Source organism: Choloepus didactylus, chromosome 5 (assembly GCF_015220235.1).
Source record: "Choloepus didactylus isolate mChoDid1 chromosome 5, mChoDid1.pri, whole genome shotgun sequence".
Taxonomy (NCBI): Eukaryota; Metazoa; Chordata; class Mammalia; order Pilosa; family Megalonychidae; genus Choloepus; species Choloepus didactylus.
The window spans coordinates 158,547,767-158,563,587 of record NC_051311.1 but is presented as its reverse complement, the minus strand read 5'-3'; the positions used below and the strand labels follow the sequence as shown (position 1 = coordinate 158,563,587).

The 15,821-nt window shown below is 39.5% G+C and overlaps 1 protein-coding gene across 1 annotated transcript in view; it reads left to right on the top strand.

The window, feature by feature from the left end:
- SPATA48 (spermatogenesis associated 48) overlaps positions 1–14,390 on the top strand; it is a 76,959-nt gene extending 62,569 nt beyond the window's left edge. The window contains exons 8-9 of the mRNA XM_037837809.1: positions 8,946–9,053; positions 14,267–14,390. Of these exons, the coding sequence (XP_037693737.1) occupies positions 8,946–9,053; positions 14,267–14,390 (232 nt within the window). The remainder of the gene's footprint in view (positions 1–8,945; positions 9,054–14,266) is intronic.
- Positions 14,391–15,821: the final 1,431 nt, after the last annotated feature.

The window sequence follows — 15,821 nt, the reverse complement described above, 5'->3', positions numbered from 1 at the left end:
AAAATATATTGAACACCTAAAATATCCTAGGTAATGTGCTAAAAGCAATAGAAACATAAAACTGAGAAAATGCAAAGAATTTGCTGTCAAATAGCTTTAAAATTTGGTGGGTAGATTAGCTATGTATACAAATAATTATATTATAAAACTGGATGAAATAAATTCTGTATAAAACTAACTCAGTGTGTCTGAATCATAGTCCAGGGAGAAATTACTTTCACCCAGAAGACTTGAAGCCTGTGGCATTTTCAGCTGAGTCCCATAGAAGAAGTCAGTATGATTCTTCTGTAAATTGCAAGGAAATCAATGTTATTAAATATAGTAATCTTAAAAAACTTGAATGATATTGGGGATAAAACAAACATTAAAATATTCTATGACATCACTACTTAATAATGCTTCATCTTCGAAATGTATATTTGAATTTTGAGATATTTTATGAGACATTCTTGCTAAAGAATCAAAATGTATTCTTTGGGGCCGATCTTCATAGAGCAGCCTGGCAACACTTTAAAAATGTAATGTAAAAGTACCATTTAGGGTGAATAAATTTGTGAGTACGCTATTCTACATCATCTTGCTGTTAATTTCTGTTTTTAACGATGTGAATAAAATTATGAGTGGATAATGTAAAAGAATTGAAGACATTAACTGTGCTTATTCGATTTGGGCACTAGAGGGCCTCCGAGGTTGCAAAATTTCTTCTTTTGCTTAGTTTTCCATTTTTAACTGAATCGCATCCTTTTAACACGAAGAAATGTTTTTCCATTTTTATTATGAAATGTTGATTGATCCAAAAATGTGCAGCATTAAATGTAATATATAAAGAAAAATAATAGATAAACGGCTTTGTGCTCCTTGCCTAGCTTAAGAAATAGAATGTTACCAATATCTTTTAGGGCCCCATGTGTCCCTCCCAATCTCATCATCCCTTCCCCAATCCCAGAGTAATCACCATCAGATTCTGTGCTTATCCTTCACTTGTTTTTCTTTATGGTTTTACTATGTATATATAAATCCCTAAATAAAATATTGTCATTTCCACAATACCACATTAAGCAAGATACAGAAAAACACATGCAATCCAGCATTTGCATGAAGTTCAAAACCAAGAAGCACATAAACTTGCTAACTTTATGCCCAGCGGAGAATAGGACACCATCCTATTCAGAAGAAAATATGACTCTTCCTTTAGTTTCTCACTGTAAACTTTCTTAAAGAGAAATATGTTTGTGATATTATCTTCAGCGTTTGCCTCATGATTGATGTTATTTAAGCATAGTGTGCAAGTCATGTCATGCCTCTACTCCTTTAATGGAAATATTTCAGGCAAGTGTTGAGGTCACTGACTGTTGAGTTCAAGGGATTGGAATCACCAATTTCCCTGACAAGTGAAAGTTTTTCAAATTTCTCTCATTCATTGATTTCCTTTGTTGGTCACCAAGTCTTCTGATACGTCCAGTGGTTTTCATATTGGTGGTGATTGTACCATTATTTTAAAAAATAGTTTGGCATTTTTATTGTAGAACTGAATCTGAAATCATTATTTTTAAAAGTAGAGAACAATTAATAATAACAATACACAAAAACATGACCACTATAGGCACATTGGTATATTTCCATCTGTCATATTCATTTTGAGTCTTATTTTTGTACATTTATATAGCTATGAACATACAACATATAAAATTTTTATCACCTCTACATTGCAACATAATTATGGGTACATATTATGAACTCATCATAGTTTTTATTTGCGTGTATGTGCTATAATTAAATAGTTAGCTTAGGTTACATATGTAAATTTTTTCCAGTTTTTGTTACAATGAATTATGCTTTCAAACATGCTAACAGGCATCTTTTTCCTGATTTGGATTTTTTACTTCAGAAAGAGTCCCAGAAATGAATTATCGGATCAAAATTTATAAACATTCTGAAGCCTATTACCAAATTATTTTCTGAAGGTATCATATCAATTTACAGCAGAATCAGTGTTTATGTTCTGTTTTTATAATCACCTTCAGTGCTAGCAATAACACTCAATAATACCTTATTTTTTCCTTGCAAATATGTTCATTGTAAATATAATTCAAATATTTTTAAAGTGTAAAAAGATGGCTCTTCCATTTTCAATTCCATTATGGAAAGTTTGATGTATTCTTTTAAACATTTCCCCCATGCTTCTATGAATGTTTGCACTGTAAATATATGTATGTGTATATTGTTGTATTTGAATGCACATATATTGTGCATGTGAGATTGAAGTATGCACTGTACATTTTTTACTGACATTATACAGGGCTTCTAAAATCTTTTTAATTGCTGCATGTTATTCTATTCCATGGCTACATCATAGTTTAGATAAGCCAAGTACTTACTAACATTTTTTTCCCCTATTGTAGATAATACATCGATGAACAACCTGTACATTTGCCTTTGCATAATTATGCATATTTTTCTGCAGAATAAATTACTAATATGGAACTGTTGCATGAGTTTTCTCATTAAAATTAAAAATATTTTCCAATTTGATAGGCATGCTCAGCCATTTGGGGCTAAGGAACTCAAAATATTAATGCAGTTTCCACTGCAGTTCCTAACTTCTAACTTGAGATTGGTTTAGGAGCTAGGAGAACCCAAAATATTCATAAGTTTCAATGGGATTTATTGAAGGTCAGGATAGTTAAGCAGCTTTTCCATTTCTTCAACAAATATGTGCTATTCGGGATTTTATATATATATGGTGAAACAAAGTAACCCCCACTTATAGTCTGTGTCAAATAGAAAAGTTAAGGTAAGATACACATAAGATCCATTTTTAAAAAAATCTGACTTTTTATCCTTCTCTTCAATACAAGAGCCATTTTCTTTGAAGGAGCTTAATGACAGTGTTAAAGAGAAGTCCATTTTCTTTAGTAATTATTTTATAGTTCTATGTAGTTTCAAAATGCTTTGCATTCATCAGTCGTCAGTACAAGATGCATAATTATTGAATCATGTATAACAGCAAATCTGTGAAAAGTCAGAACCTAAAGCATTTAATCCTTGTCCTTGCCCTTTCCAAAGAATATGGAGAGAGCTGCTGAAAGTGCTTTGGCTTTGCTGTTGACTCTAGAATGTTGGAACTAAATGGTATGTTAGATACATGCATCTCATTTAGTCTAGCCTCTTATTATACCAATGGGGAAACTGAGGCTCAGAGCAGAAAGTCATGCCCCAGGTTACAGAGCAGACTGGAGCAGAAGCTGATCCCAAACACAGTGCTTTACCAGGCAACATTTGCCTATTTTTTTGTTTGTTTTTTCCCCTCAAAATAAAACAGGTTCTTCCGCCATACTGTCTTCTACTAAGTTGTAATCTTTTCATATCAGGACTTCACTTCATTTCCTACTTACTGTGCTTTTGCCTTAATGACTTCAGTAAGGAAACATTTACAAGTAATGAGTTAAATGTCCAGAATGGACCCCCAGACAGCCGCTGGTCAAGTTCTGAGATGGGAAGATGGGAGACCAGCCTGCAAATCATTGGACTCTGTAGCACCTTTTATTTTTTATTTTTTTTTTATTTTACCACAACCCAGGCTAAGAATAACACTATGAATAGTAGTTCCTTACATTAGCCCAACACTTCTGCCTTTGCAGAATACTTTCACATCTACTTTCTCATTTGATTTTCAAAATAGTGTGATGAGGCCAGAAGTGCGGGAAAAGGTTCTATTCCCATTTTACAGATGAGGAGCCTGAGGCCAGAGTAAATGATGTGTGGAGCCCAAGATCACTCATTTCAGGAGTGGCTAAGAGAAGCCCATAGAGGGGGGTGCCTCACCCCCAAAGTAAACTCTTATTCTTAAGCCACACTCAACATGACTTTTGCCTTTGGCAAGTCAGTGGTTCCTTAGGCTTCAGCCTCATATATAAAAATAACAGCTTTGGGTTATATTATTTCCATGTCTTCTTCCAAATGTAAGAGCTGAAGATTCTAAGAACACAGGAGGAAGAAAATGTAACCACTAGATAATAATAATAATAAAAGACTATAATTCCCGAACCATCCTTGGGGCCACGACACATTATTACATTCAGAGAAACACAGTCCTGTGACCAAAAGTCATTACAAAACAATTCTAGTCTTATTTACCCTTCTCATTGAACAGTATGTCCAAATTCAGAACTCACAAAGAACTTCTGTTTCCCCCCTCTAGCTGTCTCCCATCCTCAGAGTTCTCTGGAGCTTCAACTTCCACTCGCAGAGCTCTAGGCTTGATTCTCCCAGAAGACCAAGCTTTGACCCTTTCTGGCTCTGCATTTCCCCTCCTGCCATGCCTCTAGCTGCCATCCCATTCCTTCTTGCATTGCTTCTGCACTTACTGTGGGCTAGGCACTAAGCCCAGCTCTTTAGCTACATAACATCAACCTTCCACCCCCGAAACCCTGCAAGGCGGGGCACAATTACCCTGATTCCTGGATAAGGAAACTGAGGCTCAGACGATATAAACTCCATGTTTTCGCTCACACAGCAGAGGAAAGCCAGCCCCAGATGGCACTGCCAACCGCCCTGACCCCACAGGCTCTTTTTGCATCCAGTCCATCTCAAGCTCCCCCTCTCTTCCTTTGCATCTGTGGTCTTTGCCCCATTTGGGGTGGTTCAATCTCTAGATGTGCATTTGTAAAATTTACACACTTAATGTGAAAACTCAGGAACCAGGCCTGCTTGACTTCTGACTCGCACTGGACTTGATGCAAAATAGCCCTCCATAAAAGATTGTCAGATTGCCTTGAACTTGCACTGACAGCCATGTTCTGCAAAGACAGCCAGAATAAAAGCCGTTGACTCTGAACTAGGAAGACGCTCCTGGCTAAGCTAGAAGTGTACACATGTAAGAGCACATAGGGGTTTCCCAGCAATGCAAATGGTCCTTCCAAAGTAATCTCACCTTTAAAACCTAAAAGTGGGATGTGAATCCTACAGCTAGATTGCCTGAGTTTGGACCCAGTTGTACCATTCACTAGCTCCGTTGGCTGTGGACACATTATTTAAATTTTCTGTTTTACATGCCTCATCTATAAAATGGGGTTGATAATAGGACCTACCACCCAGAGTAATTGTGAGAGTTAAATAAATCAATAAATGTAAAGCATTTACAAGGATGTTGGAAATATAGCATGCTGTCAATAAATATTAGTCATGCCTATAATAGAGAGAGAGAAATTATGTGGATAGCTGAATTTTGATCCACATATACACTGCATGTATTTTCCATTTAACATGGTTTTTCCCATGTTCTCTTTATTTTCATTTAGCTTTTAATTACATACCTTCTTTTCACTACTTTTTTTCTAACTCATCTACTAAACATCCCTATTTCCTGAAATTTATTTCTAGTTTATTATCCTTTATTGAGAAAAACCAGTGACTTGTAAATTTAGGCAACAGGCTATTCAAAGTTACCCATTAGAGAACAAAATCCAGTCTTACTTGGGAATAGAGCTACAAAAGAAGGTATTCAAAGGACTGGAACTTTGGAGAAAAGATACAAATGAAGGCTTCTCTAATTTTTAAATTGGTTCCTTTTCTCTGCTTTCCTCAAATAGGGGGTAGGGGAGAGTCTTTTAAAGTGTAACTAATCTGGAAACCCATTTCAAAGCCTGTGCGCTCCAGTATTTTTACTAGCTTTATTTCCTCCAATGTTATCAAGTATCAGCAGCAGGTCTGGAAAGAGTACATCAGAGAATATTATTCTCTTTTCAATGTACAGTCAATATGTTGCATTTATGATGGCAAAAGTCCCTTTGCAATGTCTCTGCATATGGGTTAAATGGAATAGATTTAGTGGCAGCACAGTGAGGACTTTTCTTTCCCCAAATATTTGGTAGTTTATTATGCAACCGAATTTATTTCTCAAGGCTAAGCAGTTAATTTTTATCCATTCTGTTTCATTGTATCTTATTATTAGATATGACTAATACAATAAAATATAATGAAATGAAATAAAATACATTACTATACAATACAACAGCATAACATAACATAACATAACAACATAACATAACATAACATAACATGACATAACATAACATACACCATTTAACATCCACAACCTATATGGCGTGGGGCACACAGAGCTGTATGATATTTTATATCAATCAAGCCCTTTATATGATGAACAAATCACTTGCATCCCTCTCCCTGACTCGTTCGCTGCTCTAATGGAAGAAGATGATTTTAGAGGCACTTTAACTCTGCAGGTGTTTTGAGGCAGTGGAAAAAACCACCCACACAGATGAAGGGGATTTCCTCTGTAACATGCATGGAAGCTTTAATGAATGCTTGGGGGAGAGACATATACATCTGTAATTTTGCTCCATTTGTTGCTTCTCTAACTTGCAGCTACATTTCTTCAAGAAAATCCCAGGCAAACCCGAAGGGTCCTGCTGAGAACGTGGCAGCTTTGCTTCGCTCACCTGGGTCCCTCCAAGAAAACGCAGCTCAAAAATAGAGGTTTCCAAACTTTTCTGCCCTGTAGAATCATCTGGAGATCTTTTGAACATCCAGATTCCCAGGTCACACCCCATTACCAAAGAAATCAAGAGTGTCTGGGAAGGTGGGGTCCAGGCATCAGAGCCTTTTAAAGATCCCCATGAAATTCCAAGGTGCAATAGCGTTTGGAAACCACCTTCTTAACAGCTTTACAGCCTCTGAGCTGGATAAACCGCATTCTCACTTACACAACTCCTGTCAATACCTTACGTCTTTAAATCTTGAATGTCAACTAAAACTAGTTGAGCACCTATTAAGTGCTAACGATGTGCTAGCTGCTTTCACATTTGCCTGATGAGGTGAGTGCGATCTTTATTCCGCAGTTGACTGAGCTGGGGCTTGGAGAGCTTCCTTCATTTGAATAAAATCTCACAGTTGATCAAGCGGAGAGTCAGGATCAGAACGGAAGCCTGGCTCCCAGTGCGCGGGCTTCCCCTGTGCTTTAGCTGCCTTATTTACCTACTCTTACAAAATCCGTTAATTTGCACCGTTTTCCATTCTGGCATTGCCCTTGGTGTAATTACCCTTCAGTATCTTAGTTTTGGGATAGCCCCAATTTTATTGCTTCCAAGTCAATAAGACATCACCTATGGAGACACAGAACTACACAGCTGGAAGAGACATTTGAGGTCTGTTAGTGCAACTCCCTGCCTGATAACAGATGTATTTTTTTCTCTAACCTTCTGATACCAACACATAGACAATGCATGGAAGGACACCAAGAAATTGCAATGTTAATGGCCACCTTTATTCCACTAGATCAGTCACATGTTTTGTCTTCCCCACCCCACCCCAGTCCCTTAGGTTGGTGTTATTATCCCCTTTGCAGATGAGGTAACAAGAGATTAATTCAGTGGTCCAGATCTGAGAGCTGATGAGAGGTGAGCAGAGTCACGGGCCTTGAACCTTAGTCCTAATCCTGAGTCCACAATGTTATCGCTCCCCCTTATCTCTTTTGTATACCTCTCCACTTAACACTGTAAGAAGGAACAGCTTCCATTAACCTCTTTATTTCAAAACTCGCTCCGAAGACAAGACAAATGGTTCCTGGAAAAGGTTTTTTTTGGCTTAGTAGGTGTGTTGGAAAGGTTGTAGATATAACCAAGAAATCCAAAGATGAAGCATCCCTTTGCCTTTGGCAGAGGATCAATTGCTGCTGCATTGCATTTTGTCTGTGCATCAATTTAGAACAAGGAACCATGCCAAAGGGATGTCATGCGCTCAAAGGAAGGCCTCACTGGTGGGAAGCACAAACCACTGAGCTGAGTAGAAGTTGCAAACTGCTGTCTGGCTCTTTCCTTACCATCAGCCCGACAGCACCTTGACAATGGCGGTGTTCCTCTTTCCCTTTCCAAAGCAGGCACAAGCCAAGGCCGGAGCACTGAAGTGATACTACAAGCTGACTTCCAGAAAAAAAAAATGTTTTGTTATTTGACTGAGGCCCATTATTTGTATATAGTGTGTTCTTGCTCTTCGAAATATAGTTTAAATCTTTTCTCTTCCTTAACTCCTTGAGGTGAAGGCAACATGTCCTAACAGCACACAGGACTGGCCCTTGTCCAGGGCCTCAACCTGTAATTCAGCCTCTCCTACCTCAGGATTCTTGTACCAATCAACAGAAATAATCCATGGAAAGCATTCTGTAGAATAAAAATTTGATATGAATATTAACTTTACTTACTTAACATTTCTCTGAACCACCTATTCAAATATTTCTTTTGAATGTTTTTCTTTTATACACTGATGTTTATATTCATGCTAAAAAACCTTCCCCATTCATTTTAGTGTTTTTCCTTTCCCCCACTCCTTCCCCTCTCTGGTGGAGAAAAGGAAAGGGGAAGCAGAAGAGTAAGTGAAATTAAGCTCAGCAATCTAATAGAAAACAAATATGCCTGATCCAATTTGTTTTTAATGTGTGCAATTTTAGGAAATTATCTGAAATCAGTCATAGAGTACACTTATGGTGATAAGAAAGAAATTTTATAAAACACACACAGTTGCAAATGTAAGAATTCCATTTGCTAATACTGAAATTAGCGTTACAGAGTGATGTGTGGGATATAGGTCTGCTGCTTTGCAAAGAACTGGTCCCTCCAAGCTGAAACAGATCTGGAGAATGAATCACATATGTAAAATATATGCAAATTTAAAATCATAGCAAAACATGGACTCAAAATAGGTGTCTTTAATCCCAGAACAGAGCTTGTATCTAAATATCTATGCATCACTGTGCCCCATGCCTGCTTTCTTTCCTGTTTGAACATACCAAGTTGCTGCCCTAATACAGGAAAAAAATCAGACTGGATCCCCCTTTCTGTCTTTCATATCTGGGTGTTAGTTACCATGACTATTTCACAAATCATTATTTTAATTTCTCCTCTCTTCCCTATTTTAACTCTTTACTTTAGCACTGCAAATATTCCAGGATACACTGGCAAGGTTCATTTCACATCCACCCACCCAGCAAATTCTAATATTCCATCAACAACCCCATCACCAGATTCAGAAGTGCACGGGTAAGTCTGAGTCCTATTACTCAATTTGCTCGGATACATTAGAGGGGAAATCATAATTATAGTTATTCCATTAAAGAACAATTAAATACTAGGAGTACATTTACTTTGTTTAAAAAAAAATGGAGTTGTCAAGCCCAAAAAAGAGAGAAGAGCTCATTTTCCTACAGGCAGGAACTCTATTAGGGCCTTCACTCTTTTTCCTTTTTGAATCTTATACAAAATTGCACTGAAAAAAAAAACATATGTAGATTAATGTTAATATTGATATTGTGGGAAGGAGCATGTTGAGATATTCAAGACTATTAGATGGAGAGCATCCTACCTCCTGGACTCACAATTTTACATGCATATAATCCTTCTGTACTATCATCAGGAGCAACACGTTTCTTGGATGCATGGAACATATTTACATGAGACACATATTTTTTTCTTGTGAATGCTCACCTCATTTTTTTTTTTTTTATAAAAGACAACATTCTATTGAAAATGACATATACTTTTAAGCACCACTTTTGCAAATTGAAAATAGAATAAGTTAGATGCAAGGTTATTGAAGTCTCCTTTATCTGAAGCTGCTGGTAAGAAGCATCACATTATTGTTCATCATAACTCAAATTTGAAAGTGTTGGGTGGAAGCTTTGGCCTTACAAATAAGATGACACAGTTTTGAAGATGCAAATGTGGTCTTCACTGTGTCTAGATGCTGGTCCAGGACAGAAAAAATAAACCATCCAGGTAGGATGGTGGGTGGAGGGGTGGGGAGATAGTTCTCACTCCAAAGGATACCTTTTTTTCCTAGATCAAATTATTTTGGTAAAGAATCCTTCCTTCCTTCCTTCCTTCCTTCCTTCCTTCCTTCCTTCCATCCTACCTTCCTTCCTTCCTTTCATTTATCAAACATTTACCTAACGTGCATTCTCGGTCAGGCACTGTTAAAGAGGTCCCAACTATCGAAGCTTATGTTCCATTGTGAGAGACAGTAAAGAAGTCCTTAAATAATTTAAAAAATAAAATAATTTTGGAGAGTGATACATGCTGGGAAGAAGAAAAGACAAGGTGATCTAGTAGAGGGTGCCTGGGAGGGTTCTAGTTTAGGTTGGTGGTTAGGGAAGGCTTTCTGGGGAGGTGACCTTCCAGCCCCTGCTGTGATGGATTTCTTGAATATTCCGAAGGACAGCTGCTGTGAGTGGGCTTCTTGGGCCACGGTTCACAGTTCATCCAGCTGTTTATTCCATCAGGCACTCATACATTTGCTTGTTAATTTATATGTCTTTCATTGAGTCAACAAATTTTTATCATGCTCCAGTAATTCACAAAAACTAGACCTTGTTTTCAAGGAGCTCACAGTCTAGTGAAGAAAAAGAAATAATCAAATGACTGTAGAACACGTGACAAGCATCATCATCATCATCACCACCACCACCTACATTGACCAAGTGCTGCTTGTAGGCCAGGGACTCCTCTGTGTATCCATTTAACTGTCCAAGTAATCTTGTGAGGAGGATACCATTATTATCCCCGTTTTAGAGGCAAGGAAACTGAGGCCTACGCAAGCTCTCAATGTGTAAAATGGGAAAAGAATCTACATGGGGACACCCAAGAAGACTTCACAGAGGAAGTGAGTCATGTGTTGACTCTTGGAGGAGTGGGAGTTTATCTCACAGCTATTTGAGGGTCCTGCAGTGAGTAGGTGGGGTTTTCACACCCCAAGGAGCCCACCCCAATCAGCACCCCTCCTCCTGCAATAATGGGTGACTCCTCAGGAGCCTTCTGAATGAGGCTGTCTAGAGAATTCTAATTGATTCCACATCCCCAGTTGTGCATGCCCCAGTTCTCAGGGCAAAAGGGGCTAATTAAAGGAAAGAAAAGGTATCTGATGAGGATGTGAGGAGAACTTCACTACCTTATTTAAAGTTTTAGTTTGATGATTATCTAGAGGTTCTAGGCCATCTGATGAGAAAAAAATTTTAAAGAAAGTCTTTGATTTTCTAGGCCAGCATTTTGCATTCAGTCAATTTTCTCTAAAGATACATCTTCAAATGTCACAAATCCACTTCCAAAAGCGGGACTGATAGATGTTTAGGCAATTAATGTATTTTATTTCATGTGAAGGACATAAACAATCTCAAAATTAAATGCATCCTTATATCCATATTTTAGGACTGCTTTACCAAAAGAGGTGAGATAACATTCTGTGAATTGATGGCTAGCGATTACAGAAGGATCCAACTTAAAGATGCTTTGTCAGTACAAATGGCAAATCTTTCAAATCCCTCTTTTTCTTTCACAATCCATCTTCTCATGCCAAACAGCCTGGATCCCACTCCCTGACATTCTGTTGGTTTAACCTGTTTTCACAGCCACATAATCCAGCTATGCAATAGGCAGTTAAAACGTCCCTACTACCTTTGAGAGAAATCTTTATTTCCTAACTATAAAACCATCACCTACTGCTACTACTGGAGAAAGAACTTGAGTCTTTCGGCAGGAAATTCATTTAGGCCAATTACTGAATTGAGAGATCTCATCTCAGACACACATCTGTCATCCCCTGCCCCAAGCTGGAACCAAAATTAATCACACAGTGCCCTCTGAAATGGCTTCTCTGGAGTCTTCTCCTCAGAGTGACCTAAGGCTCTGGAGACATGCAACCGGAATGTCACCCTGTAACTAAGACGTGGGCTGGTGTTGGGCTTTAGAAATCCACCTTTACATTAAGCTGGAACAGTAGCTCCTGACAGGTGGTGATTCTCAGAATGAGAATGCACACATAGGGGGTTCAATTAAAAACAAAAGAAAACCAAAAATCTGGGCTAACTGCTAACATGAGTGTGAAGCCCTCTAAGCAGGAAGGCCTGGGGTCTGCATTTAGCCTGGTCCTTCTGCACACAGAAGAAAGAAACTTGCTCCTTTTAGGCATTCAGGGTTCTTCATGATCAAGTATCTTCTCTGACCTTTTGTGACCCTATATGTAATGTTACTTTTGCTAAAATTTCCCAGTGAAAGTGTGAGTGTAGGTCTCTCTCTGATGATCACCATAACTCAGTGAGCTAACTTCCTCCTGAATGTGCCCATCAGAGATGATGCATTTGTTCCTCTTATTTCTAAGAAGCTGTCTACCCCCGGGCATCCCCTGGGAACTCCTGAAGATTGGCTCAATTGTACCCTCCCTTCTCTTTTGTAATTCATAATCTTCTTATTACACACCCACACTATTCCCCATGATGGCAGTATCCAAATTTTTCTGGCCTACCTAAGCTGCCAATCCCATCCTGTCCCTGAGATGTGCCTCAACAGAAGTTCTCGCCTTCTGCTTGCCGGGTTGCTCAAGATGTCTCAGGGTGATCTTATTTCCCTGTTACCGTGGCTGCCTCCTCACCACATCACCATCTCTACTTCCATCACTACCTTTCTTCCTTTCCTCCAAGGAAGGCACACTCTCACTGTTTTGAAAAGGTTAATCCTCCACCTGAGCTGTTTCAGCTGTTTGACCCTGCTCCCTACCTACTTGCCATGCCACATTCCTGCCTCTTCCAGTTGGTCTGCTGCTTCTGGAGAGACCCAGTCCAGTCTCCCTTTTGTACCAAGCCAATGTGTTCCCCTCTGAGTTACCATCCCGGGTCTCTCCTTCCTTTCACTTCTAAACTTCTTTAAAAAGCAAAAAGCCACTCTCCTTTCACTGTCTCCACTTCCTCTCAGCCCACTCTCTCCATAACTTCTTGCAATTTGAATTCTGACACCACCAATCAAGTGAAAGTGCTCCTGCTTGCCAGATCATAGACTGACAGAGCAAAAAGGAGAGAAGGAACCATTGGCATCCCTTCATCCAGAGGGTGTGGCGGTTGTATTCACAGTGGATTCTTGTGGACAACAGGGCTGCAAATGGGGGTTTGGGTTACATAGATTAAACCAAAGGGGTTGAGAGCCATGTGGTCCCCATAGTACAGTTTGAGCAGAGGAGTGAAGGACTGCAAAGATGGGTGCAGAATAGATTGGAAAGAGATTATTGGAAGAGATCCCAAGTGAAGAGATAGCAAGGTGCAGGAAGTGGATAAGACAGGATTTTTTCAAACCTTCAAATTCATGAATGAGAGAAGGTGCATTCAAGTCTCTTTCTCCCAACTGATATTTCCATTAGAATCCAGTGTTTCTTGCTTATTTCCTCTCACCTTTACAGGAAGCTTCAGATCTCACTGTAACGGCCATTTGCCAGAGCATAAAAAAGCAGGAAAATAAAAGAAAAAGCAAAAAAAAAAAAAATTACTTTGTGGTAATCCCTGCATAAAAATAAAACTCTTTTACATTTGGTTGCTGTGCGGGAATTAATTTCACACACGTAGCTTTGTAACTTGCTGCCACATAAAAGCATCACATTGTGTGTGGGATTCCAACTTACAGCAAAACAATTACACGTCGTGGGCTGGTGGGGGTGGCTCTCGACAGCTGGCATGATGTGTGTGAGAATGCTGGTAACCCAAGGTGATGAAACATCGTTTGCATAGTATTCTACATCTTCACTGTTATTTTCTTTAATTCTCAGAGCAAATTTAGTTGGGCAAATCTATTCCCACTTGATAGATGAGCAAACTAAGACAAAGCGAGGTTACGAAAACTGTGGGAGCTGGCCTTAAGCTGGTTGGAAGCTCCCCGTTGCCTGGGGGATAACACTCAGACGCCTCAGGCCAGCCCAGAGCCTCTCCTGAGGCTGCATCCCAGCCCTCCTTGCTCTGCTCTCACCCATTTGTCTTCCCCTCAGATGCTCTGTGCCCTCTCTCTCCTGAATTCTTCATGCACATCACCACTTTTCCCTTTTCCCTCCTACATGACATAGCCCAAGGCAGATGCCCTTTCTCCACCCATTGAGGGGGTCAGTGCATCCTCTGAGCTCCCTGGCACCCTAGATTCACATCTATCAGAGAGTCTTTCTATGGGATTCCTCTAGGATTATTCAGCTGCCTGTGTACACACCCATGTACACATCCATTTGGCTGTATTTTCTGTATTCTCAGCACCTAATGTCATTCTGGACACATAGGAAGTCTTCAGTAAATGAAACTGAATGATAAAAGATGAGGACCGCACACAAGGACCTCCCATTTCTCTCACAGCACATTTATCATTAGTTGCAAAGTAGATGAGGTTATGTGTTTTCATCTTTATTTAATGTATTTTTGTTTGTTTGTTTGTTTGCTTCTCCCCCTTTTCTGCTACAGCGTCTTACGGAAAGATGCAGAATTTGACCTCTTCCGTCACCAGGCACCTCTGTCTCGAATGGTTACAACTGTCAAACCCTACAACCCCTTCAACAAGAAGGAAAAGGAAACCGTAGGCTACTAAAGCATCTGTCCGGCTAAGAGAGACCTGGAGGACCTCAGTCTCAGGGGAGGTGTTGCTAAATACCCAGCAAATGTGCTCGCAGGATGGGGAAATAAAGGGCCCAGGCACGTTCCTGTGTGTCTGCATGAGTTGGGTGAAACCCAGATGCTCTTTTCCACTGAAGGCAGAGTGTTGTAGACCCCACCCTCGGCCTGTCTGCTGAGCCCTAAGGTGATCTGTCTTCTGAGCCCTGGAATACCCCCTTCCATGCTGGCAGCTGAGACTTTCTAAAAGCCACCAGCCACAGGAGGTTGATTTTACAAAATTTCTCTGAAGGGTTGGAACACCAGTTCTACATATTTGTTTTGTGTCTTGGCCAAGTTAATACAGGGATTATAATTGTAGGGTATAGGTCATAGAAAGCTGGAACAGAAAGGGACTGCAGAGATTAGCTAATCAACAATTCCTATTTTCTCAATGGGAAAACTGAGAACTTGAGAGAGAAAGTGACTTAGGCTCTCGCTGAGAGCTGCATTATTCTTTCCACCTAAGGGACGACATCACATAGGATGATATCGAAGGTGCAGATGGGACAAAACGTAAAGAGGGTGGCATGATTGGGCCACAACCAAACAGAACACCAGCACGCTGAACCATGGATACAGGCTGTGGGAGAAACTTCCACCTTCCCAAATATGTTTACAATTGTATACACATAAATATGTACACACAGAGCATATTTACATTTGTATATGCACAATATGTATACACATAAAGTGTAGTCATGGGTGCATAAACATATTTACAGAGCTTTTTTTATCGTTTACAAATTACATTCATAAACCTTAGCACATTTGATCCTGTAACCCTATAATGAATTCAGGTATCAGGTATTTTTACATTATCTTACTATTTTACACAAAGATAGACTGAGGTTAGGAGAAGAGAAGTATGTATCTAAGTCACATGACCAAGTGATAAGCACTAGTATCCAGAGTTCCTGGATTTAGATGTAGAACCTCCATTCTCACACACATCCATTTTTTCCACAGATTGGATAACGTTCAAAGACTTATCCAAAAACTAAACAGAACAAAATAGAACAGAAACAAGCTCCCTGTGATTCTAGACATTTTTTGGCAGCCTTTCTTTGGGTTTTACCTGGCTTCTCTTTCTCCCAAGAAATTCGGAATAAGAGGGTTATCCCACGGAACACCAAGCAAATGCTTAACTTCTGCTGGGGGTGATTTGGCCCTGCTTACAAAACAGATAGGGAAGACCAACTATTTTGTCTTGAAATCACTTTGGTTGACAACTACATAGATTTTGAAATTGAATATTGAGACCATGTCTGTGCTTTGCTCTATGGACCTGCCTTCCAGCGGTGACAAACAGGAAGACAAGCAGCCATCCATCTGTCCTGAGCACCTGACGTGCCCCAGAGGAAAAGGA